Source organism: Prionailurus bengalensis, chromosome A1, assembly GCF_016509475.1.
Source record: "Prionailurus bengalensis isolate Pbe53 chromosome A1, Fcat_Pben_1.1_paternal_pri, whole genome shotgun sequence".
Classification (NCBI taxonomy): domain Eukaryota; kingdom Metazoa; phylum Chordata; class Mammalia; order Carnivora; family Felidae; genus Prionailurus; species Prionailurus bengalensis.
This window is the reverse complement of record NC_057343.1, coordinates 206,742,691-206,768,497: the sequence shown is the minus strand read 5'-3', so window position 1 is coordinate 206,768,497 and position 25,807 is coordinate 206,742,691. Positions and strand designations below refer to the sequence as shown.

At 41.0% G+C, this 25,807-nt stretch overlaps 1 protein-coding gene across 1 annotated transcript in view; it reads right to left on the bottom strand.

Moving 5' to 3' along the window:
• Positions 1–19,091, bottom strand: part of OXCT1 (3-oxoacid CoA-transferase 1) — a 137,236-nt gene extending 118,145 nt beyond the window's left edge. Inside the window, exons 1-3 of the mRNA XM_043599213.1 lie at positions 18,843–19,091; positions 9,900–10,008; positions 8,729–8,819 (exon numbers count right to left, since the gene is read on the bottom strand). Of these exons, the coding sequence (XP_043455148.1) occupies positions 8,729–8,819; positions 9,900–10,008; positions 18,843–18,920 (278 nt within the window). The 5' untranslated portion in view covers positions 18,921–19,091. The remainder of the gene's footprint in view (positions 1–8,728; positions 8,820–9,899; positions 10,009–18,842) is intronic.
• Between the last annotated feature and the right edge of the window lie 6,716 nt (positions 19,092–25,807).

Sequence of the window (25,807 nt, the reverse complement as noted above, 5' to 3'; positions counted from 1 at the left end):
ACCCTATTATGAACATCACTCACCAGAGTGGTACATTTAGTTACCACATATGAGCCTATAACTGACACTGGAGTACAATTTCTTCTTAGAAATGGTGCGTATAGTATTGGCTTTTTCATTAAGAGAAGGTCTCTAAGTTTATGCCTTTCTTATTTATGTCTATTCTTTTTCAAAGCAAAATACACCTAGAATTTCAAGTAAAGTCAATGTGACAAGACAGATTAATAACCGAATGAATACTTCCCTGTTTTTAGTCACCTTATCCCTCTCTTCAAGTGTTTCAAAACTGCTCTAACCACTAGATAAACATTTCTAAGATAATGAAGAATGCTTAAACTTAAGCTATAAAACTATTTTTATAAGAACTATGGTAAAAACCACAATGAGAACCACTGTAAACATGAAAGAATGGCTAAATTTTAAAAAAGGAAATACCAAGTGTTGGAAAGAATGTGATACACCCAGAACTCTCACATATGAGGAGGGGAATGTAAACTGATCCAACCACTTTTTTTTTTAAGTTGATTTATTTATTTTGAGAGAGAGAAAGAGAAAGATATTGCAAGCAGGGAAGGGGCAGAGAGAGGGAGAGACAGAATCCCAAGCAGGCTCCATGCTGTCAGTACAGAGCCTGACATAGGGCTTGACCTCACAAACCGTGAGATCATGACCTGAACAGAGATCAAGGGTCGGGCGCTTAACCAACTGAGCCACTCAGGCGTCCCCCAACCACTTTTGAAAAATTATTAGCAGTTTCTATTAATGTTGAACATAGGGATATGCTATGTCAGCAATTCCCCTCCTGGGTCTATATCCAACAGCAATGCACACTTATGTTCATCAAACAACAAAAACAGTAGCACTGTTCCTGATGGCCAAAAAACTGGAGCCTCCTCAATATTACCCAACAGCAGAACAGACAAACTGTGGTATCGCCACATGTTGGAATGCCACAGAGCAAGGAGAATGAATCATCTACAACCCCTGGCAACAATGGATGACTCTCACAGATAGACAAAATGTCAAGCAAAAGAACCACAAAAGAGTACTTACTGAATTATTCCTTCTATATGAAGTTCAAAGTCAGACAAAACTAATGTATAAGATCAGAAGTAGGATAACGGTTAAGTTCAGTGGTGGGAAAGGAAAAGTGACTAGAAGAAGCATGAGGAGGGCTTTCTGGTATACTGGTCATGTTCCATTTAAAGAAGCTGGGGGTTGGTTACATGGGTCTGCAGCCTATAAAAATTTTTCAAACTTTACACCTGTGATATAAGCACTTTTCTACGTTACTCTGTATTATGCTACAATAAAGCCACTTTAAAGAACGAATATCGTGATAAAGCCAGAGTTCCTCCCAGAAACAGAAGACTTCATTCATGATCTCTCCCTCCTAATCCCCTTAGTGCTCCGATGGCCTCTCCCCTATGGAGCGTGGGTCTTCTACGTGGCTCACTCATCCAACAGACATTTACCAAGTTGTTCCTGCACCCCAGGGCTATGTGGGTCCTGGGCCAGGGGAAACTCTAAGATATCAAGAAGTAAACAAGTAACCCTATGATTACAATAGAGGGAGAGATATGCTAAGAGAGGTCTACATCAAGTGTGATGAGAACACTGAAGGTCACCCAACAGAGAGGAGTAAGAGGTCAGAATAAGCTTACGGAAAGTGACGCTGGAACAGACTTGAAGAAAAAAGTCTTTGAGAGAGGAGTAGAGGTGTGGAAGTGATGAGCCAAAGAGGCAGATGGGCAGCTTTGCAAAGGTGCACAGTGGTGTGACCGGCTGCATGCTGAACGCGACCGCAGTATGGATCGAAGGCGGAAGTGAGCAAGAGAGGTGCATGGCAGGCCAGCTTGTGACCTGTCACATGAGTCACACCAAGGAATTAGGATTGCATCCTGAAGGAGATGGGAGACCTTGTGAATAATTTTCAGTGGAAAATGACAGGGTATACAATCAGAGAGGTTCAGTGATTTAAAAAAAAAAAAAAAAAAAAAGGCAGGGAGATCAGTTAAAAGGCTCGAAATAATCCAAACAAGCAAAGACGGGGTTCTGAACTAAGGTAGCAACAACAGAAGTGGAGAAAAAGAGACAAATCAAGGGATAATTAGGGTAAAATCACTCACAGACTTGGTGTAGATACAGACCCACCCCAGAATTCTGACTCTGGCAATGGAACACAGTGGGAGAATGGACTGGTGTGAAATTAGTCTACTGATCCCTAGTGACATCCCCTTGTTTGACTAGGACAGGGATAAGTACGTACGGTTCCTTGTGTGACAAACCACTGACATTTCTTCTAACAACCTCCTTTTCTCCCACCTCCACTTCACTCACCCATCCCCCCACTCCTCATGCTCACAAGTGCCCATCCTGCTCAGCTGACTCTTAATTCTCAGCATGTTGCATTTCCAAGCCTCTGATCTCCACCAGGCAGCCTGGACACACTGAATTCCTCAAAGCAGTCCAAGTAACCATTTGCTAAACTTGTTTACAGTTCTAGCCTCCAGTAATGAATCTGATAACATTTCCGATGCACCAGGAGCATAAAAGAATAGTTACGTGATTTATCCTCGCTTGATTCAAAAGAAAACTAAAGCCTAAAGAAGTATTTTCAAGTGTACTTTTGAGATATGGAGCCGATCCCCTCAAGACTAATAATGCGATTGGCACTAGGGGGCGCCAATCACCTCAGATTCCCTGTCTCTTGGAAAGGTAGTTCTTCCCCACACTCACACACAATGCATTCTCCCTGTTTGCCCCCTAATACCTAACCGGGCCTTCACTTCTTCAGGTTAATAATTCCATTCCCCTACATTCAGTTCCACCTGCAGCCTGCCCCATCCTAACAGATCTTCTGTACAAAAGTAATGACCTGTCACTTCTCTTTCATACTCTACATCAACTATATTGGAAAATCCTGACTCTACTTTCAAATCTCCTCCAGGATCCAAGCATTTCCCACTTCCTCCTCCATGACCTGCACCATCTGCTGCCTCAATCCTGCAGCAACCTTCCCTGCTTCTACCCCCGCACCCTGTAATCCACTCACAAAATGGTGGCCAAAAACATAACTATAAAAACAAAGTATGTCAGATCACATTACTGCTCCGTCTTAAATGCTGCAATGGCATTCATGCATTTATGTGAAAGCAGAGATCTCTAGAGTGGCCTGCAAGGCCTCGTAAGATGGGATGCCCTTTAGTCTCAGACCTCATTCCACCCATTTCCTTCTTGCTCCCTTTTCTTCTGCTGACCTCCTCACTATCCCTCAAAACCCCAGGCATACTGCCCAAGGCCTTTGTGCTGGCCTTTCCCTGACTCACAAACTCCTCCCCAGGTAACACAAGGTTCCCCCCTCACTTCTTTCAAGTCTCTGGTCAACTGTCACCTCAATGAGTCCCTCCCTTGGTGTTTTTTTTTTTGGTTTTTTTTTTTTAATTTTTAAATGTTTATTTATTTTGAGAGAAAGAAAAGGGAGAGGGTGAGCGGGGAAGGAGCAGAGAAATGGGGAGAGAGAATCCCAAGCAGCCTCTGCATTATCAACACAGAGCCAGAAATGGGACTCAAACTCGGAGCCCAAACCAAGAGTCTGATGACATTTAACCGATTTAATCGGTTTAACCGACACAACCACCCAGGTGCTGCTGATTGCCTGATTTTATACTGAAAACTGCGGATCTATTTTCACGCTGCCAGTCCCCCTTTCTTGCTCTTTTTCTTTTTTTTTTCCACAGCACTATAATCTTCTAACATACTGGAAAATTTACTTGTTTGTTATGTTTCCTATTGTCTGCCTCTCCCCATTGGCATGTAAGGTCCACAAATGCAGGGAACGTGGTGTCTCATTCACTGCTGTACTCCCAAGCACCTGAAAGCCAATGCAACACACAGAAGGTACTACATAAACACAGAATGTTTATTGAATAAATTTATTGCTTGATTTCACTTTCCCCCTCCTTACTAGCTCATCTCTAATAAAAATGAAAATCACCAAGTCCTTATGCTGGATATTTTCTATATGCCTGTCCAGACCCATTCTCTGATCTCCTGCCTTCCCTGTGCCAGGATGGCTGACTCTAGACTGAATCAGGGGGCTCCCCTGCCCTCTGGCTTCTGACCAGGTAAGAAGAGAAGGATATCGGGATTTATATTACCCCGACTCTCCCTGGCAAGCTGCAGCACATTGATAGCCGTCTCCATAAAGTTTTCTCCCAGGTCCTGGCAGCCCCTTCCCCTCATTCTTCCGACCTAAGGCTGGTGGTAACAGTTCTTCTGTTATTAACTCCAGGGAAATTCAATACTCATGTCGCTTTCCCTCAACCTTAACCTCTCCTTTAGAGAGAGTCCCTTTGGTAAACTCTCTTCAATTACCCAGTATCAGAGCACCATCAATATCCCCTGGAGCCCTCTCTAAATAAAGTTGTAACGATAAAATAATCCATGAAGGTGAATATAGTCCATTTGCTTTCTGTAGTTTTAAATACCCAAAATTCCCTTCAACTATATAGGTCCATATGATAAACTAGAATGTACTTGCCCAATTCACTGACTTCGGAAATTTTTCTAGCCACTCTCTCATGGCTCTCTGTTTGGCTTTTCAACCCATTACACGTTTGAACTTGGCTCTGTCTGGAGATGAATTCTCTGTATTTGTTGATCTTGGCTCTGGGAACTATGTATATTTGGCCTTTGCTTTCTTCCTGGATTAACAACCTGGCATGGCATCAAAGCATAAACTGAGCATAAAATGCTCAGCCCAGGCTACCCCTGACCAGGTATAGAGTTAGTGCATATACCTCAAAAAATGCTGTTAGATAGCTTATAGTAAGAGTGTCTTCCTTCCACATACTTTCTAACTCCCCAATTCAGCAAACATACATCCCTTCTTCCTGTGTATCAGACACTGACAATATAAAAATGAAAAAGGCAAGACCATTACAATATAAAGAGAAAAGAAATACACATGTTGTCTTTTGCAAATGAGAAATATACCATTCCTAGTAGAGAAACATGTGTATTAAGACACCTCGCAGCTCTCTGATATTAAAGGTCATTTTGATGGAATTTAAAAGAGATTATCTTGCTTGCCTTTAGAACCCAACATTTTTCTAGCATACCTAAGGAGAGAGAGATTTGACCTTCCTCCTATAGTACAACAAACTCAGGTTTCAAACATTTCAGTGGTTAAAAAAAAGTCTAAAACCAAGAATTCAGTAGATACATTCATGTGTTTCATGGAAGACATAAATGTTCCAAAAGTATCTTTCATTCTTTGAATCTAAAATTTCATTTTCTGGGGGCGCCTGGGTGGCTCAGTCGGTTAAGCGCCCGACTTCGGCCCAGGTCACGATCTCATGGTCCGTGAGTTCGAGCCCCGCGTCGGGCTCTGTGCTGACAGCTCAGAGCCTGGATCCTGCTTCGGATTCTGTGTCTCCCTCTCTCTCTCTGCTCCTCCCCCGTTCATGCTCTGTCTCCCTCTGTCTCAAAAATAAATAAACATTTAAAAAAAAATTTAATTTTCTGAATTTTAATTTCCTGAAATCTCATTAATTGGAAATTCTTGCCAAAACAAAACTCTAATAAAAATGAATTTGCAACCATTTACCAAGCTGTATTTCTCTTCTTTGCTCTCATTTTAGGCATACTTAAATCTCAATTACAGTTTTTACTTTGATAGTATCAAGAATATCAAAAGAGAAGACAATGCTATATTTGGACAAAACATTAGTTTATGACACAGTTATATGGAACAAGTGAACATTCCCTTCCATGAGCCAAGCAGAGAAGTTCAAGTATACGTCCCAGGAAGTGGTTAGCCCTTCCCAGACAAAATAATCAAATCTTAGAGGAATGCTTATAATCAGACAAGATGGCACATTCTCTCTCCATTGAGCCCTACAAAGCTGCAGCTGCCTCAACAAATAATAAAGTGGCCACTGTGAAGGAGCCACCTGCCTTTACTTTCTGGTTCAAAATCACTGGTGCAGAAACAGAAATTTTATTTAGAGTGAAAAACTGCTCATTGGGCCCTCACAGAGTTCCTATACCTGACTACTATAATACCACATATAAGCAACAGTATTATAACCACAAGCACAGGGACATATATATCTTCAGATAGTATTTACTCGGCTTCTGCACGTAAGCTGGACTGTCCTTGGAGTTGTCTAAATTCCCACCCACGAGAAGTGTAATCTAAAATAATCGTCATGGGGCACCTGGGTGGTTCAGTTAAGCATCCCACTCTTTTTTTTAATATACGAAATTTATTGTCAAATTGGTTTCCATACAACACCCAGTGCTCATCCCAAAAGATGCCCTCTTCAATGCCCACCACCTACCCTCCCCTCCCTCCCACCCCCCATCAACCCTCAGTTTGTTCTGAGTTTTTAAGAATCTCTTATGCTTTGGCTCTCTCCCACTCTAACCTCTTTTTTTTTTTTTTTTCTTCCCGTCCCCCATGGGTTTCTGTTAAGTCTCTCAGGATCCACATAAGAGTGAAAACATATGGTATCTGTCTTTCTCTGTATGGCTTATTTCACTTAGCATCACACTCTCCAGTTCCATCTACGTTGCTACAAAGGGCCATATTTCATTCAAGCATCCCACTCTTGATTTTGGCTCAGGTCACCATCTCACAAGGCTGCTTGGGATTCTGTCTCTGTCTGTGTCTCTCTGTTCCCTCCACTCATGCTCGTGCACATGCCCTCCTTCTATCTCTCAGAATAAACTTAAAAATAATAATAATAAAATAATCTTGTCGTGAGGAAATGAGTGTGATTAATATAACACACCTAATCTTCCCTTACTTTTGAATTGATTGATATATAGTTTATTGTAAAACTTTTTCTCATACAGGCTTGTAATTCATATATCAAAGTCTTTTAAAAAATAATGAAAAGCATGTTTTCAATTTTTCCTACCTTCCTAATCAATCCATATCAAAGTACTGATTCATCTAAGTGATCATGAGGGGGAAAGTTTATCTCATCAAGACTAACAGTTAATGCTACATACCAAGGGAGGTAAGGGGTACCTCATGGCAACAGGTCCCTTTCATAACTAAAAACAAAATAAAAACAATCAGGAGTCCTGACCTTTGAAAGACTTCCAATGTGGGCAGATCCTTCCATAAAAAGCCTTTTTCTAAATGAGAGAGAAGTTATTACTTCTAAGTTCTCTCCATTTACTCAACATTTCAAACTATCTTTGGTTCTCCAACAGAGCAATGCTAAGTTTTCCTTATTTGTCTGACTCTAATGGCCAAAACAAAGCCCTCGTTGCCATAGGCCTCTAGGATTTAAACCCACCTAATTGAGAGAATCAACTGCCAATGAGGATATGCAAAGTGCCTTCTTCATGTTCAAGATTTGTGTGGTTATCAGTACTTACTCTGCATCAAGAATTTACACTGATTTATACCATTTCTTGTAAGCACTGAGCTAGCTGGAACACCCAACAAAGTACTGATAGTCAAAAGTATTTTAATAATTACAAAGTAAGTTCACAGGGCATGGGACGGGTTTAAGAAATATCAAGTGATCATGAACAAGTCACTTCCCTATTTACAAATGAGTTTCCTCTGTTAAATGAGGGAACTAGAACAGATAACCTCTACAAACCTATCCAGTTCCAGCACTTAGTGACTCTGTGCCTCAGGCTCAGCATAATACGGAAGAAAAAACTACTTTAAGCAAAAGATCAGTCTGTAATATACCTCAGGGAATAAATACAATTCAGTATACAAAGAAATGCTAGAAGTCTCCAAAGGAACCCAGAAAGGGGCAAAATCAGTAAGTCTAGAGAAGTTCTTTAATTGGATAAGGTTTCTTTGAGGATGTACAACCTGAGTTGGATCCTGAAAAATGGGAAAGATGTGGATATGCAGAGAAAAGGTGGGAGAACCTTCTAGATGAAAACAAGAGCATAAATAAACTCAGCAAAGAAAACATGAGCACAAATGTAGGATCTGTCTCCTGTCTTAAACAACTGGTACAATTTATTCTAAATTGCATTTATGGTACTAGGCTAAACTGCAAATTTAGTTAATTTTTCAGTTTTTTTCTTCCAAGTCTTTCACTGTTGAAAGAAAACTGATAACTTATCGCTTTATATAAAAATACTTTTTTTCTTCATAACATATTTTAATGTGCATGCCATTATTAAAATGTGATGGCTTATTGTTGACCACTTTGATTGAGACCCTACTGCCTTAAGTCCTGGCTGCGTATCCTCCTCCTTCTACCAAGACCAGCAACATTTTTAATGATTAATGATCACCTTACATATCATCTAGAATATGGTATAACCAAAGGAAAGACTTGAAGCATATTTCAAACCGCTTGAAATCTTCCACTATACAGAATGATCTATAATAACAAAATATAAAGGGACATCTCTGAATTATAAAATGAAAGATTCAATTTGAAAATACGTATCTTAACTTTAATAATATATTTGAAATTTAGAAAAATAAAAGCACATCAGATTAAGAGACACATTTATGCAAGTCTGCTTTACTTATGATTATGAAGAATGGTACCAAAAATATTTGAAGAAATGTAACCTCTAACTCTTGAGCTTGTTAAAAAACTATCTTTTGATACTTGAGCATGTTGCTCATAAAATGAGGAAAATTTTCATTTCATTCTTAAACTTTGTATAAATATTATAGAGAACTGTCATTTGTTTCAAGCCAATTGTTTTAAAAATGCACACTTACCCTGCATTGTTGCTGACTGCAGTCAGCCCTTTTACTCCAGTCTTTAGTAAAGCTCCTATAAGGTTCTCTGGAATCCCACATAACCCAAAACCTATAGTAAGTGAAAAAGACAAATGATTTGTGAAGAGGATAATGTTCTTTCAGAGAAATCTATGTGTTACTCTTTTCCCTTAAAAAAGAAAAAAAATGCAAAGCACATTATTAGATCTACTAAGTGAAATATAGACATATCTCAGCAACTCAATAAACGGCTACACAAGTGTATCCAAATGTTCTGGACCATTGTGTAGCACCAGACATCACCGTCAAATCTTTGAACCTTAAGAATAAAGACAAATGCAACCTGCTAATATGGTTACACGATGGTTACACATTGCATATCTTATACTTTACTGCATATCTAGAGTTTAGAATTCAACCTTTATGTAGCTACTTATTCAAGCATGTTTGTTTTATATGCCTCGGTAGAGTTTTGCAGAATCAGAAGCCTAGACTAATGACTTTTACTTCTTTGTATCTTCCACAATTTGTCAAATAGTATTAGGTTTAAAATGGACATTCAATGACTGATCAGTTGAATGGATGAAGAGCAGCCCTAAAAATAAGGTTAGCCTACAACCAAGGCCTAGAAATTAAAAAAAAAAGAAAAAAAAATCACAAGAATCAGGCAGCAAGTTTAATGAGTGTGAGACCGTGGTTCTAAAAGACATTCCAAGCAAGGTGAAACAATAGAACTCAGAGGCCTCAATAATAGATAGGTGCATTTATGCTTTCTATCTCCTAAAATGAGGAATAACCAAAGGAGTGGCTAGCTAAGGGATGACAAGATCAATGCAGATGTTTTAAGTTAAACAGAATTCCAAAGGATCTAGGAATGTTTTCAAAGCTACTAATAAGACATCCATTTTAAGCTTCAGCTTTTCAAAATAATAGAAAAAGAAACACAAAAAGAAATAAAACGTACAACATTAAGTACTATAACTTAATAAACCTTTAACTAATAATTACATAACATGCTGAATTTATTATGAATAATAAAAATAAAATAATGAATTAATAATAAAATAATTGGCATTTTTAATCTACATAGCTTTGCCACTTTGATTTCCCTGCTTTGCTAAAAACATAAGAATGTTACCATCACAAAAAGGAAAACAATACTATTACTCACCACCAACCAGAATCGTTGCACCATCAGGAATGTCTTTTACAGCTTCCACTGGATCTGTATAAAATTTGGTATGGCGATGTGTACTGGTTGAAAAGTAGCCAACACATCCCTAAAATATTTTTAAAAATTTTTAAGTGAATAATCATTTAGAGACATATCTTTGCATACACATTCACTTTTTAGATACGCAATGATAATTTCACTATCTGCTCTTTGAAAGAAAGAGTGGGGCTGCAAATAATTCACTGTAAGAGTAGAAAGGACATACCCTATCCACACACTATCAACGGACTTCCCTTGTGATCATGATGGATGCATCCCATTATATAAAGGAAAATTCTGTGTCATTTGTGGCCACCCAAAACACTGAAAGTTGATAGCCCATACACTGGGACTCAGATTCACAATAATGATGTCATCAAGCATCAGTTTCTGATAGTGAGCTAACCTTCCATTCGGTCAACAAATATTCATTGAGAGCTTACTATGTGCCAACTACTATGGTGCTTACTTCCATCCAGTAAATGCTAAGACATGACTGCTGCCCTGGAGATCAGGTATGGTATAATCCATATACAAATACGTAGTTGGGCCCTGACCCAGTCTTAGGTCAGCGAATGCCTCCTAAGAGGACAAGTAATGACCAGCACACAAAAAGATCCATCCCCCTACGGTGCTTGGAGTTTATAGATGCTGCAAAAAATATGAGACTATGACCTATGAGGGAGGCGTGCCTAGTCTTACCACAGTGATCTATTCGGTGCAAAACGGGTTATCTAGTGAATATTCACAATCAGTTTTAAACGGTTTCTCTCTTTATGCTTCATACACAGTATGGACAGGAGAAAAATCAGAGTTCACTGTGTTGTAATCGTTCATAATCAATGTCACTTATCCTTTTATTTCTTATACATTCAACCTAAAAAGAGAAGGAGTCAAGAGCATGGCTCTTGACTCCTCATATGCTGCCATGTTAAAAGGTCCATAAGTGTTGTAAACTCACACGCACTGCCTTACCAGTCTTTGACAGACGACCTATGGGGTCAAGGTAATGGCATTAGTAAGTTTCTAGCATTCTTTTCTTCCTCTATAAACTTCTTTCATAAAACATGTCAATTACTACAAAAGCCTATTGCCTTTAAGAGAACTATACTGAAAGCCAAATAATATCTGCAAAGGTTACACAGATGACTTTTGTCCCTTTAAATTCAACCTTCAGCCAGGTCAGGCAAACACAGGGGGTACGACCTGGCACACCACCCAAATGCCAAAAATAAAAGGAGGCAGAGCTAGAAAGGAAATAGGCTGAGCTGCAGACAGCTTACTTCTCTGTCCCATCCTCAGCAGCAAGGATTTATTGGATTCTATTTGAACACCGAATATTTTTTTTAAATCCTGGAAATGAAAAGTTCAATAGCCTCAATAAAGAGGCCAACAGATGAATCACCAAATAAAGTTAAGAATGTCTCCTTGAAAATAGAAAAAAGAAAAAGACACAGGTATTCTAATCCCACCAATTCTATTTACAGGTCAAGTTTCTGAAGCTGACTAAGATTTTGTAATTGTAATGTACCCAACACTGTGTTACAGCAAGATCAGATCCCAGGTTTCGGCCTTCATCACAGAGTCCTTCTACCACAATATGCTCCTTTCCCTGTTTTTTAAAAGCCCTAATCTTACTCTATTTCATTATTTAGAGACAACAAATCATTATGAATACCCTATTTTTTCACGAGGAACTCTACTGTCATTATCTTCACTAAACAGTGAAGGACAAGTCAAGTCATTGCTCTGTACACCTTAAACTTAGTGTTGTTTGTCCATTATATCTCAGTAAAATTGGGGGAAAAGTGTAAAAAACATGAAATATATAAATTAATGCTAATCCTATCTCTTACCAAAAAAAAAAAAAAAAAAGTGGGGGTGTTGGTGAAGAGTCAGGGCCTCAGCAGGAGGAGGAGGAAGAAAATAAAAGAATTCATCTACACCTAAGCAGTCTAGGGGAGAGGTCACCCTGAACTACTTATCTATAGACTAAGAAACATGAATCCTATAGAGAGGAAGTCAAAAGAAAAGTCATTTCTCCTACAGATCCAGGACACTTTTGGGGTTCACAACGAGAAACAAAAGATAAACAGACTTGACAGGTCTTCTGTTCCTCTGTTTCAGCTGAAAACTAGTATCTTCATTAGTCAGAAATTATTGAAACACTTGCCCCACACCTTGAAAAAAAATACCTCAGAAGTATTTTAGAAAAGACTCAAGTGTCTCACATTTATCCAGATAATGAAAAGCTAAACACAAATAGATGCTCAATGTTTGCAGGGAATGGGAGAATGGCTCAATATACTTAAGAATTTATGTCCAACTTTGTTTTTTTCATTTTTCACACATTCGGTGAATGTTTGTTGACTTTTGCTATCTGTTACATTGACAGTTGATATCTACTTGCTGAGAAATCAATAGCGTGGCTTAATGGGCCACACTCCAGTAATCCTGGGGCCAAAAATACCCTTGTTTCAAATTCCAGTTCAACCACAATTGCAGGACACTGAGAAAATTGCAAAATCGGGGGGGGGGGGGGATTTTAAATTTACAAAAGGATGACAGTTGTTTCTCAAGGATACAGTGAGGATTAAGTAATGGTATAGCAGAAACACTCAGCCCTGGCCTCAGTCCTGGGCTTGGACTACAGAAGATACCCTGGGGATGTTTGCTTCTTTTGGAGAAGATTAACTTGTCATTGATTGGAGTTTAGTTCTCATTTAAAAATTTTTTTTTAAGTTTATCTATTTTTGAAAGAGAGATTGGTGGGGGGGGAGCCGGGGGGACAGAGACAGAGAGGGAAACACAGAATCCGAAGCAGGCTCCAGGCTCTGAGCTGTCAGCACAGAGCCCGACGCAGGGCTCGAACTCATGAACCGTCATGAGATCATGACCTGAGCTGAAGTCAGACGCTTAGCCGACTGAGCCACTCAGGCACCCCAGTTTTCATTTTTAACCTCCCTGCTGTACCCTACTCATACACACATGAATGTACATATTACTGATTTGACAAAGAATTTTTTTAGCATGACCCATGCTAGAGCAAATTAATCCACACCATTTTTGTTGAGGGTTTGAAAAATGGGTCCTAGCTTTAAGATTACTTGAACACGTTTATTTTATTTGTAGTCAAATTTGCCATTCTAAATATTCAAAGATTACCAGGCAAGCTAGAAGCATGCATGCAGGTAGGGAGGCAAAGAGGAAGCACGGTGTCTGAAACCAGTTGCACCAGAATGTTTCCTGTGTATCTTTAAGGCTTCAAGTCTTGGCGGGGGGGGGGGGGGGGGGGGGCGGGGGGGGGGCAGCATCCTAGGGAAAGCCTCATCCTAGGGAAAGCCTCTGGGTTTGTTTTCTGAACAGGCTTTCTCCCTGCCCACATTCTCTCCCATACCCCCAGCCTTTGGGAGTCAAGGAGCATCACTGCTAACACCCTCTAAGACTAAGCAGGAGAGGTGCCTTTTTTCTTAGGTAACTGAATTCAAAGTGAAGCTCTATGCTGCTCATAAATTGGCATGTCTTCTAAAATGCTAGAACAATGAGGGGCGCCTGGGTGGCGCAGTCGGTTGGGCGTCCGACTTCAGCCAGGTCATGATCTTGCGGCCGTGAGTTCGAGCCCCGCGTCGGGCTCTGGGCTGATGGCTCAGAGCCTGGAGCCTGTTTCCGGTTCTGTGTCTCCCTCTCTCTCTGACCCTCCCCCGTTCATGCTCTGTCTCTCTCTGTCCCAAAAATAAATAAAAAAACGTTGAAAAAAAAATTTTTTTAAATGCTAGAACAATGAGGTAAAAAGACCCAAGTACCATCTGCTAATAGCCTTCAAATTTGCAGAGGTTACCAAAAGAACAAAGAGCGATGAACTGTTCAGCTTCAACATCTATTTATTCTGAGGATAATTTTTTTCACCAAGGTCTTCTTTTATATTCACCTAGTGTATTTCATTTTGCTTTTCCACTCTCCCACCTTCTGCAAAATTTCACTTTATGTTGCCACTAGTTTCTGCTATTACTACTGGAGGAAGGAAATAAAAATGACTGTACCGCAAAAGATCAAAGTACTGAAGTGCAAGAAATAATCAAAATGCTTACACTACAAATTTTTTTCTATTTAATCTATTTGTCTTTTTAAAATCCTCCCCATCATCACTCTTTGTCCTCTGGTTCAAATTCTTGCATTTAGAATCTGAAAACGGATTTCACAGTTGAGCCTAAATTTCATCTCATGACTTCCCAACTCAGAATCTCCTTCCTTTCTTACCACTTCTACCAATACTTCTTGTGCCTAAATTTCTTTTTTTCTTGTCATTCAATGCTCCAGAACTTCAAAAAATGCACTTCATTTTGAATTCCTTTAAGGGAAACTCAACACAGCATATTGCTTTTTTATCTTTAAATTATCTTATCTTAATGATATGGAACTGTACACCCAGGTGATACTGACCTTGTCACCTTACAGTTACATAAATCAGGACACAGGAAGACTGATACTGCCCACTTCAGTATGAAAGTTTGATCCACAGAAGTGGGGAACAGAAGTCATATGGAGAGAGATGAAGAGGACCCTATTGGAAGGAAAAGACAGTAATACGTGGGTGGCTAAACACACACACTTGGCAAGGAGCATAGAGTACCACGGCCAAGCAGAGGTGATGATGTGTTGAAATGCTTTAGTGCGTTTAGTGTGAAATGCTTTGATGATGGTCCATTACGGGACAAGTATCTGTCAAAAGGTAGAATGTTCACCTTAAACTAAACACTACCAGTTACACACTTATAACATGAATAAATAACTTGCAAGGAGGTCACAGGGAATTACTGACACTAGGCAATTCTCTAAATCAGGAGCATACTGTTTCTGAGGGAACATACATGTTCTATTCCAATGATGGATTGATACCCAGCACTTTAAAGGAGCACAGGTGAAGGAGTGATGCATTCTGCCTGGTATATCAGAAAGCACGAGGAGCTTGCCAAGAGTTAAAATACTAATGAGGATGGGGAATCCAGAAAGAGAAGAAGCAGGAGTAAAGGCATGGAGATAGAAGGCTCTCACTGTGTTTGCTCAAGAACATGTGGGATCAGGTCCCATGGAGAGAAGCTTGTGAAGATAAGGCTAGAAAAGGAGACTGAGACAGGTTGTGGAAGGCTTTAAGGACCATACTAGAATTTCAACTTCATCCTTCAATGAGGAAGGGACAGCAGAGTTTTTGAAACCCAGATGTCACAACTCCTATAAAGCCTGAGACATGAAAGTGGCAGAGAAAATCATTCTTTCATTCACCCATTTGATCAAAAAAATATCCATTTTGCATCAAACATACTAAATACTGGAATACAGGATTAAACAGAAAACTACTCAGGGGGCACCTGGGTGGCTCAGTTGGGTAAGCACCTGGCTCTTGGTTTTGGCTCAGGTCATTATCTCATGGTTCATGGGTTTAAGCCCCACATTGGGCTCTGAGATGACAGTATGGAGCCTGCTTGGGACTGTCTCTCTCTCCCTCTCTCTGTACCTCCCCCATGCTCTCTCTTTCTCTCAAAATAAATAAATCTTAAAAAAAAAGAAAAAGAAAAAGAAAAAGAAAATACTCTGGCATAGTCCCTGCGCGGATGAAACTTATAAACTACTCAGGCTAATAGTCATTAAATAATTACAAAAACTTAAATACAACTGTAATATCCGATCAGGGAGCCGTAAGGAATAGATGGTTGCTGGGAAAGAGTACCAAGGACAGACCCACAGAAATTTCAGGAAAGGTACACACATGGCATCGCTTATCAACTGGAGGTGGAGGGAAGAGGGGAGGAAAGAAGGATACCAAGACTTCTAGCTTACACACTGGATGGATACTGGTACGGTTAGCCATAATGAAAACAAAACAAAACAAGGGAGGAAAAAGCCACTTTGTGGCTGGGTCATTTTGGGTCAGAAAAAGCTTGAAGCACTAAGTGACATCCAGGTGGAGTTGACCAGCAAGTTGTACCAGGACTGCAGCTCAGGGGAGAATGGAATTGAAGGAAGATATGGGAAAAAATAAGTTTAAGAAAGAAAGGTAAATAAAGTATTAATGGTAGTTTGAGGACCTTTTTCTAGTAATAATTTTCCCCAGTAAATGGAAAATAGTATTAAATGCTCCCTCTAAAATAGTAATGGAGAAGAAAGATAACTTCAGATAGTCTATTCAAATCTAAATCCATGCCAATGGCTCTGAAATGTAGTCCTCAGACCCAAAGCATCAACATCACCTGGGAACTCATTTATGCAAAGTGTGCTTCAAGCCCCACCCACCCAGCTGGACCCTGCAACCTCTCTGATAAAGCCTCCAGGCAATTCTGAGGCTCACTCAAGTTTGAGAGACTTGCCAAACACACACACAACACACACACCATCTCATTTGGGCTGTTGGTTATGTTTAGCAAAAAAGTTCTCAAGGTTACTATTTCTGTTTGTCCACAGAGTTCTTTCATCCATATATTAAACATGTATTGAGTGTCTATACTATGCCTGATAGTATGTAATGTTGAAAGGGATGGAGGGTGCCTGTGTGGTCATATCAGGTGAGCGACTGACTTCAACTCAGGTCGTGATCTTGCGTTGGTGGGTTCGAGCCCCACATCGGGCCTCCCTGCTATCATTGCAGAGCTCACTTTGGATCCTCTGTCTCCCTCTTCTGCCCTTCCCTGCTCATGCTCTCTCTCTCTCTCAAAAATAAATAAACATTTAAAAATTTTTTTAAAAAGTGTTGGAGAATAAGGTATATGATATTGTTCCTGACAACCAGAAACTTTCATCTTGTTAAGCAGTCAACGTTATACATTTGAAAAGTTAAACAAGCACCCAAGTGTTAAAGTTTAAGGGAAGTTAGAGATGAGAATTCAAGGACTAAATAATCGTAATGCCAAGTGCCAAGCCTGAACAAACACCTGCATGCAGGCACTTGGATCTATGACAATCAAACTGGAAAGGAAGAAACTTTGGACCCTCATATGAATTTTTAATGAGGTACAGCCTCTAATTTTTTTTTTTTTTAATGTTGGTTTATTTATTTTGAGAGAGAGAGAGCCTGAGCAAGAGCAGAGGGAGAGGCACAGAGAATTCCAAGCAAGCTCTGATTTGTCAGCACGGAGCCCAAGGGAAGGGGAGGGGCAATCCTGATACCATGACACTGAGCTAAAATCAAGAGACAAGAGAGGCACCTGGGTGGCTCAGTTGGTTGAGTGTCTGACTTCTGCTCAGGTCATGATCTCATGGTCCATGAGTTCAAGCCCCACATGGGGCTCTGTGCAGATAGCTCAGAGCCTGGATCCTGCTCTGGATTATGTGTCTCCCTCTCCTCCAACTGCTCATGCTCTGTCTCTGTCTCAAAAATAAATAAACGTTAAAATTTAAAATAAAATCAAGAGACAAGAGTAGGAGGCCTAACTGCCTTAGCCACCCAGGCGCCCCACAAAGCCTCTAATTTGTAACTGCCACCTGAGAAGAGGTTTGCTGGGCTTCAGAAGTGGTTTAATGCTATACCTAAATATGGAAAGTGAGTAAATTACACTTAGGCAAATAAGTAACTGGCAAAAGAGCAAATGTTTTTAACCTCCAGGCAGGGTATCACAGTGTCCTGGCATGCATTAGTTTCAAAAGCACCTGCAGCAATGTGACTGAAGGTTACTCAAGTGCCCTTCTAATAATGCTTTATAAACCCAAAGCTACCTGCAATTACCAAAAAGCTTCCTTTCCTAAGAGGCATTTATGAGTAAAATGTTCCAGTTCTACATCACCCCCTAGCATTTACCTAAGAAGCTTAGTGGCCCCTGAGTTCACTGTTGTCAAGAGACTGGATTTGGGAAACAGTAATGGGGCGGGGCAGTCTGTGAGTACACCGTGTGCAAGGTATGTTTTTCAAGTACAAAACTATCATTTAATACGCTACTAAGTTAAAAAGGTCCCTTTTCGTTGTTGTTCTCTTGCAAGGAAGAGGTTCCATGGTTACGATGGTAGCGGAGATGCGCTACACTCCACTCACTTCTGGGCCACTACTGGCCTCAGGGAACTCGGAACACGAATTCCACCTGAGCTTGGGCTACATTTAGGGACAGAGCAAGGCAAAAAAAAAAAAAAAAAAAAAAAAACCTATCAACTAACAATCGCCGCGAAGAGTGTCTCAGGATACCACTTGTTGGCGAATTGGCAGTAAGGGCGGAACAAGATTTTCTAAGGGTTTGAAAACGGAAATCCTCCAACGCGGATGCCGGCGCCCCAGACCGCGCGCGAGCCACGGCGGGCCGGAGCGCCACAGGCTTCTCCGCTGGTTAGAGAAGATGCCCAGGCGTGCGCTCCAGTCCGGGTTCCCTTTCCCACCGCCGCGATGCTGTGCGGCGCAGCCAAAAAAGGGAAGACAGGGAGGGGACGGCATTCCACCTCCAAGGCACCCGGCATCCGCCCCCTCCGCGGCCGACTCGTGCTAACCAGCCCTGGATTCTGGGCCTCTAGAGGCCCCCCAGCCCTCAAATCCCAGTGCGGGGTGCAAACCTGCCCCCTGCTGCCGTCACCCCTACCCCGCCGTAGACACGCGCGCCCTCCCGGTGCCCCCCTGAGGACGCGATTGTGCCCTGAAGGGCGTCTCGCCGCTGCCAAACGCCGTCCCGCCCGCTTGCAGCCCCTTGGCGCGCCTCTACGCCTGGTCTCGCCTGGCTCGGGGAATCGGCTGCAGAACCGCGCAAAGGCAGCCACCCGAAGGAGCAGAGAGGCAAGGCAGGCGTCGGTGCGTCTCGGTGCCTCTGGACCCGGCGCCACGGATGCTAACTTGTAGGTTGGACAGCGTGGGTGCGGGCAGGGGAGAGGACACGGGCACACGCGGGGTTTCGTCTGCTCTCTGGCGGAGCGTGGCCTTCTTCGCTTGCACTTTACCTTGGACCAGACGCCGCCGGAGCGGCAGGTGGAGGCGCAGAGCCAGGGCCAGGCGGAGAGGCGTTTGAGAGCCGCCATGTTCGGGGCTGGGCTGGGAGGAGACGGCGAGCTGCAGCGCGCGCGTGAATGTGTCGGAGCGCTGCCGGACCGTCGCCGCGTCAACGGGAAGGGAGCGAGAGGCAGGCGCGCGAGGGGCGGGCTGGAGGCTCGACCGCGCGTCGCTGACGTCCTCCTGCCTCCAGTGCCCTCTGAGGCTGCAAGTTTATAGAGACGCGAGGCTGGGAGGGGCCGGGAGCGTAAGCCTGCGTTGCTAGCGCGGGTCGCGGGGGAAGTACCCCAGTCCTTCGGCCCCGGAGTCTTTTCCCAGTGCCCGCGGGTTCCGGGCAGCTGTGCCCCATGCACGCACTTGCCTAGGCAGCCCCTTGTCGGCCTGTTAGCTTTGAGGAGGCGTGGGAGTCGGCCTTCGCCAAAGTCTTTGGTAATTGTTGGCCTAGCATTGGGGCAGCGCAGGGTCTCTCTCGGAGCCTGTTGCTTTTCCAAGTCAGTGTCCGGCACGTGTGTGGGCGGCACGTGTGTGGGCTACCCCCTCGAGGTCCCCTACATCTGTTCCCCCTCCCGGACAGCTTTCATTTCGTCCATGTATCAGTCCCCTCTCTCCACCCTTGGCCCTGACTTGAGTAGAGCACGTTTGCAGTAAGAATCTGCCACAAGCCAAATGCCATTAGGTGTGACCAGGAAAGCCTGGTCAAGATTGCCCGTGGACAAGAGACAAGGTTAGGACTGGGCCTCTAGGGCCTTCTCTTCCTTCTTTCCCTTCTCCCATCATCCAAGTCTGTATTTTGCAAGATCTTTCTGGCACTGGAGTCCCAGAAACTCCAGAGATTACTCAACAGATGCAAACATTCAGGTGTATATCCTTTTGACTGTCCTTAGGTTACATAACTTATCTAGGCCTAAGTGTCCTTACCTGAAAATCTTAAATGTCAGAATTGTCATAAGGTTTACCTGAGATTAATCATTCAAAGCTTCTGGCCCCGTTATAAACACGGAACAATTAAATGTTAGGCATTATTCAAGTTGCAGTTGTGGATTGGTATGGTACATACATTCTCTTAAAGCCTTATCTTTTGACCAACCCCTTGAGGACATGAGCCAAGTCGGATTTCTTTTTTTTTTTTAATTTTTTTAAATGTTTGTTTATTTTTGACAGAGACAGAGTATGAGCAGGGGAGGGGTTAGACAGAGAGGGAGACACAGAACCCAAAGCAGGCTCCAGGCTCTGAGCTGTCACCACAGAGCAGACGCAGGGCTCGAACTCACAGACTGCTAGATCATGACCTGAGCCAAAGTCGGATGCTCAACCGACTGAGCCATCCAGGCGCCCCAAGATATTTACAGAACCATCTATGCGTTTAGCAGACTGGAAGGACCAAGTGGAAACTCAGTAAACGTTTTAAGTGCTGACCAAATCCTGGGCTTATGGCTCTTTTGAACCAAGGCAAAGCACACGAGGAAATTAAATGAGACCTTAGCTTCTTTAACAAGCACACTTAATACAATCAACCATCCAGTTTCAAGTCTGTCCATGAAAGCATTTGCCCTTTTATGGTATTCTTTTAACTCTTTTTTTCCTTATGAATATTATTATTTTAATCAAAATCAGTGAGAGAACAGGATGCCAAGTTAGACTATCCAATTACATTAGGAGAAATTATGTTAGTAATGCTCTATGTTTTCAACATATTTTAAGAAGTTGAATAGAGGGGAAATTCAGGTATTAGAACTTAAGTCCCATTACTAGTCCTAATCAGCATATAGTAGCTGTCCTACTGTAGCTTATTGAATGTGGAAAAGCTAACATTCACAATTGGGTCTGCTTTTCCACTTTTGCCCTTCTAAAGGACATATGAAATGGAAAACAACTTTGGCAACTTTGTCTAACTGTGGTCATATGACTCACTCTTCTTGGCTGGTCTCACTCTGTTGCTTCTGACTGAAGAGAAGACACACATTTCAGGCTTGTACTCCATGTGACTTTAATTCTTGTGGGAAAAAAAAATCAGCCTCATTACTCTATGGTCAAGACACTGTACTATTTTTTTTACAGCTCTATGGCTGTGTTTTATCCTTTTTAAAATATGAGTTTCTTGAATTTGAACAAATTATAGAAAAGTTCTTCTATACAGATTTCCCTCCTGGTTCCAAAGTCATTTCAGTTTTAGTCTGTGTAAAACCCAATTTTTTTTAATATCTGAATTTTTCTGAATTTTGAGAATAGTTCCCTCTTGCTTTGGAGGACAGTTTGTGGCTAATATATTCTGGAAACTATTCTTTGTGTAATATTGTACAGCTTAATTTACACATTCTTGAAAGTTGAGATTTTTTTTTTAATGTTTATTTTTTGAGAGAGAGGGAGCTAGTGCACACAGTGGGGAGGGGCAGAGAGAGGGAGACAGAGAATCCGGAGCAGGCTTCACACTGTCAACATAAAGCCAGATACGGGACTCAAACTCACAGAACTGGGAGACCATGACCTGAGCTGAAGTCTGACATTTAACCAGCTGAGCCTCCCAAGTGCCCCAAAAGTTGAGAGAATTGAATTGAATTCAAAGCTTTTATTTTTTATTTTATTTTATTTAATGTTTATTTATTATTGAGAGACAGATACAGAGCGTGAGCAGGGGAGGGGCAGAGAGAGGCGAAGACACAGAATCTGAAGTAGGCTCCAGTCTCTGAGCTGTCAGCACAGAGCCCGACACAGGGCTTGAACTGACAAACTGTGAGATCGTCACCTGAGCTGAAGTCGGTCGCTCAACGAACTGAGCCACCCAGGTGCCCCATTTTCTGAATTCAAAGCTTTTAAACAAAAGGTCTGATTCCAGAGAGGCAATAGGAAAGTTTCTTTTGTATTATGTTATTTTATGTATGTGTGTATGTATGTATATCATATGTTTTATATATATGTGCATACATACATTCATTTGTGTGTATGTTTACATACATATATATACTGCATATCCCCTTTCTATCAAATGAATGCAATTTGTCAAAGTTAGATTGTAAACTTTCTAAATTGTCATTCTCTGCTTGAGGGATTTTTAAAGATTTTTTTTGAAGTTTATTTATTTAATTAGAGAGACAGAGAGAGAGAGAATCCCAAGCAGGCTCCATGCCCTCAGTCCAGAGCCCAGTGCAGGGCTGGATCCCCCAAACTGTGAGATCATGACTGAGTCAAAATCAAGAGTTGGACACTTAACCAACAAGCCACCCAGGCATCCCTGCTTGAGGGATTTTTGCTTAAATTATCCTAAAATACTATTTATTAGTATCATCTCTCATTACTGAGATATAGGACATCCTGCCCTCACAGCTGATAGAGTATTCATTTACTCCTCCACATTGATAAACAGGGGCATCTGGAAACTTGTTTTTCAAAGGTTGTTTGACTGGTGTAACTAGTAATAGTTCTTAACTAGATCATTTGAATCAGTAAAAAAATGTATGCATGCTCCACTTTATACAATGGTTTATTAATATATGAGAAACAAATTCCTTCAGATATTTTCCTCTAATGTATTTGAAAGACATAAATTTGAAATTTTACATAAATATGTAAATGTATTATTTTATAATGCAAAGTATCTCTTAATTTACTTCTTTTATGTGTTATTTTCATAGATTTTTGGAAACAGTGCATTGTATTAACTAATGTGCTCCTAATATTTATTTGATGGGGGCGCCTGGGTGGCTCAGTCGGTTGAGGGTCCGACTTCAGCTCAGGTCATGATCTCACAGTCTGTGGGTTCGAGCCCCGCGTCAGGCTCTGTGCTGACAGCTCAGAGCCTGGAGCCTGTTTCCAATCCTGTGTCTCCCTCTCTCTCTCTGCCCCTCCCCCACTCTCACTTTGTCTCACTCTGTCTTTCAAAAATAAATACAAAAAAAATTTTTAATATTTATTTGATGGATAAAAAATGAATTAAATTTTACTTACAGTGTAGAGTGGGTGGCACAAGATGTTTGGAGAAAGTTCAATTCCGGAAATGGAAAAGAAAAATATGTTCAGGTGCTAAAGAAATTTAAAGAAGCAAAACACACCAGAGCAATTTTGTATCATTTCAAGTCTGGATGTATTACTTCTGCTTAAACCCTCTCAGTGGTGTGGGGTGCTGGGGTGACTCAGTCTGTTAAGCAGTCAGTTCTTGGTTTCAGATCAGGTCATGTTCTCATGGTTTGTGGATTTGAGCCCTACATCAGACTCTGTACTGGCAGTAAGTAGCCTGCTTGGCTCTCTCTCTGACCCTCCCACTCTTTCTCAAAAGAAAAACAAAAACAAAAAAACCTCTCCATGTTTTTAAGATACAAAGTTCAAGCGTCTTAACCTGGCATACAAGGGAGATTATCTCTTCTGGTTTTCCTTTCTCCCAGCACAATACCTTTATATTTCAATCTATTTGGTATTTGCCTCTTCACTTCCACAGGATGAATTCACACAACCTCAGAATCAAATGTTGATAGCAAATGGTAAAGAACATGGACCCTGTATGTAGCTAGGCTTCCTGGGTTCAGATCTCAGCTCTGCTATTCTCTAACCATGGGGGCTCTTGTGGTTAATAGTTTAAAAAGAGGCACAGAATAGCAAGATGGAAGATCATGTCCAGACCAGATTCTGTTTGCAGTTTTCAGTATCTGTTTGCGAGAGGATTATACTTTGTGATGCTTTCTGTATTTTCATAAACTAGAATACATCAGGCAGGAATCAAACCCTGGACTAGATGGTAGTATAGATTGCTTTTATCTTTATGCTTCCCTGTTTTATAAACTGTCTTTGACCCTGACACCCAAGTTTCACTCATTCTGCCCAAGCTCAGGACTTCAGTGTCCATTTCTCTCATCTGCTTGATTGGAGTTGCTTCCTAAATGAATTTCCTTTCTCTCTCAGAGTTCACCACCTCTCAAATGATCATGTCAAATATACATCTGGTCTTTGCACAAGCTCTCCTAAACTTCAAGAATCCTCATAGACTGCAGGTTCAAGTTCAAGTTCTTATAGCCAAGATCTCTCTAATCAAGGCTTAGAAAACCATATAACCTTAACGGCTTCACTGAAGTACTTCAGAGGTTCCACAAACATTATACATATTTTTTAAGTTTATTTATTTTTTGAGAGAGAGCACGCGAGTGAGCATGAGCAGGGGAGGGCCAGAGAGCGAAGGAGACAGAATCCAAAGCAGGCTCCAGATTTTGATATTAAATCTTAAATTATAGTTGAACGACCCTATCAATTGTAACAAAGCAATTGCATGTACACTCAATTGTGATGTTTCTCTGATTTTAACATACTGAAGGTTACCAGATTGTGCAATTGGGAATAATGTTTCTTTCTCTTCTGAACACTTGTGTTTCAACTTGCAGAATAAATCAGTGATTGAGGTTGAAGGGCGCGTGGGTGGGTCATGTGGTTAGCAGCAGGCTTTGATTTCCGGCTCAGGTCTTGGTCTCTGGCTCAGGTCTTGATCTCAGGGTCTTGAGATCAAGCCCCACCTCGGGCTCTGTGCTGAGCATGGAGCCTGCTTAAGATTCTCTGCCTTCTGCCCCTCTCCTGCTCGCTCTCTCTCTTCAAAAAAAAAAAAAAAAAAAGGCTCTGTACATATCTTTTTATCATTTTCACTTCTGCATGTTAAATCACTTAAACTTGTATAGCTGTATAATAATTGGATGCCCTGCTTGGGTGGATCTACTGCCTAGCATTATTTCTCATTACAGCATAGCAGTTGTTCAACAAGAGCACCTAAAACACTTCATGGTAATGTACGATAGACAGCATTTGAAGTTGTTTTCAATTTTGGTTACTTCATGTGTGATATTTGTATGTATAAACAAAAGCAATCAATATTATTAGTGACTGACTATTGAAGCAAACACTTTCTGCTACTTTTCTTTCAAGCTTCTGATATTTTTTTAAGTTTATTTATTTATTGGGGGGAGGAGGGGTGGACAGAGAGAGAGGGAGAGAGAGAATCCTGACTCAGAGCTTGATCTCACCAACCCTGCCATCATGACCTGAGCCAGAATCCAGAGTCAGACATCTAACCAACTAAGCCACCTAGGCACCTCTGATCTACTTTAATGGAAGCAGATTTTAGGGATTTTAGGGCAAGCTGCAATACAAATCAGAATTTTCTTAGTATTGTGCACCCAAATAGAAACAAAAAAAAATAAGAAAACAATCAGACATTAATCCATGGTTGCAAACTTTTTGTTCATCAAAAGAGCCTTATTATCATCATTGATTTCATTTATAACAGAAAAATATTATGCAACTAAAATGAAAAAAAAAGACATTTAAATTATAAAGTACCACTTATCTATTTTATATTATTTGTGTTATAAATGCAATTTTATTTGAAAGTAAATATTTACTAATTATGTTTGGAAACTATGGCTTTGACTATCTCAGCCCACCTTCTGCTCCACATGCATATCAAGGGCCTTCTGACATGGAGTCTTTGTTCATGCCTTCTTTCCTATTATTAAAATAAAATGCAAACTGGAGACCAAACTTGAAAATTCCCTAAGGAACCAAAATCATTTAAGCCCTGTAAACAAAACTAAATCTTATTTCATGAACGTTAGTGAAATTTAGGTTATTTCTTATAAATGCCTCTGATAATCATAAAATACACAAGTCATCTTCCTAAAATGGTGTAAGATAATCACTTAAATTTTTTTATGAAGATATAATTGACATATAACATTAGTTTCAGTTATAGAACATAATGATTTGATATCTGTGTATATTGCAAGATGATCACCACAATATATCTAGTTAACAGCCATCACCACACATAGCTACAATTTTTTCTTGTGATGATATCTTAAAAGAGATATACAATACAGTATTATTAGCTATAGTCACCATGCTGTGCATTACATCCCGTGATTTATTTATTTTATAACTGGAAGCA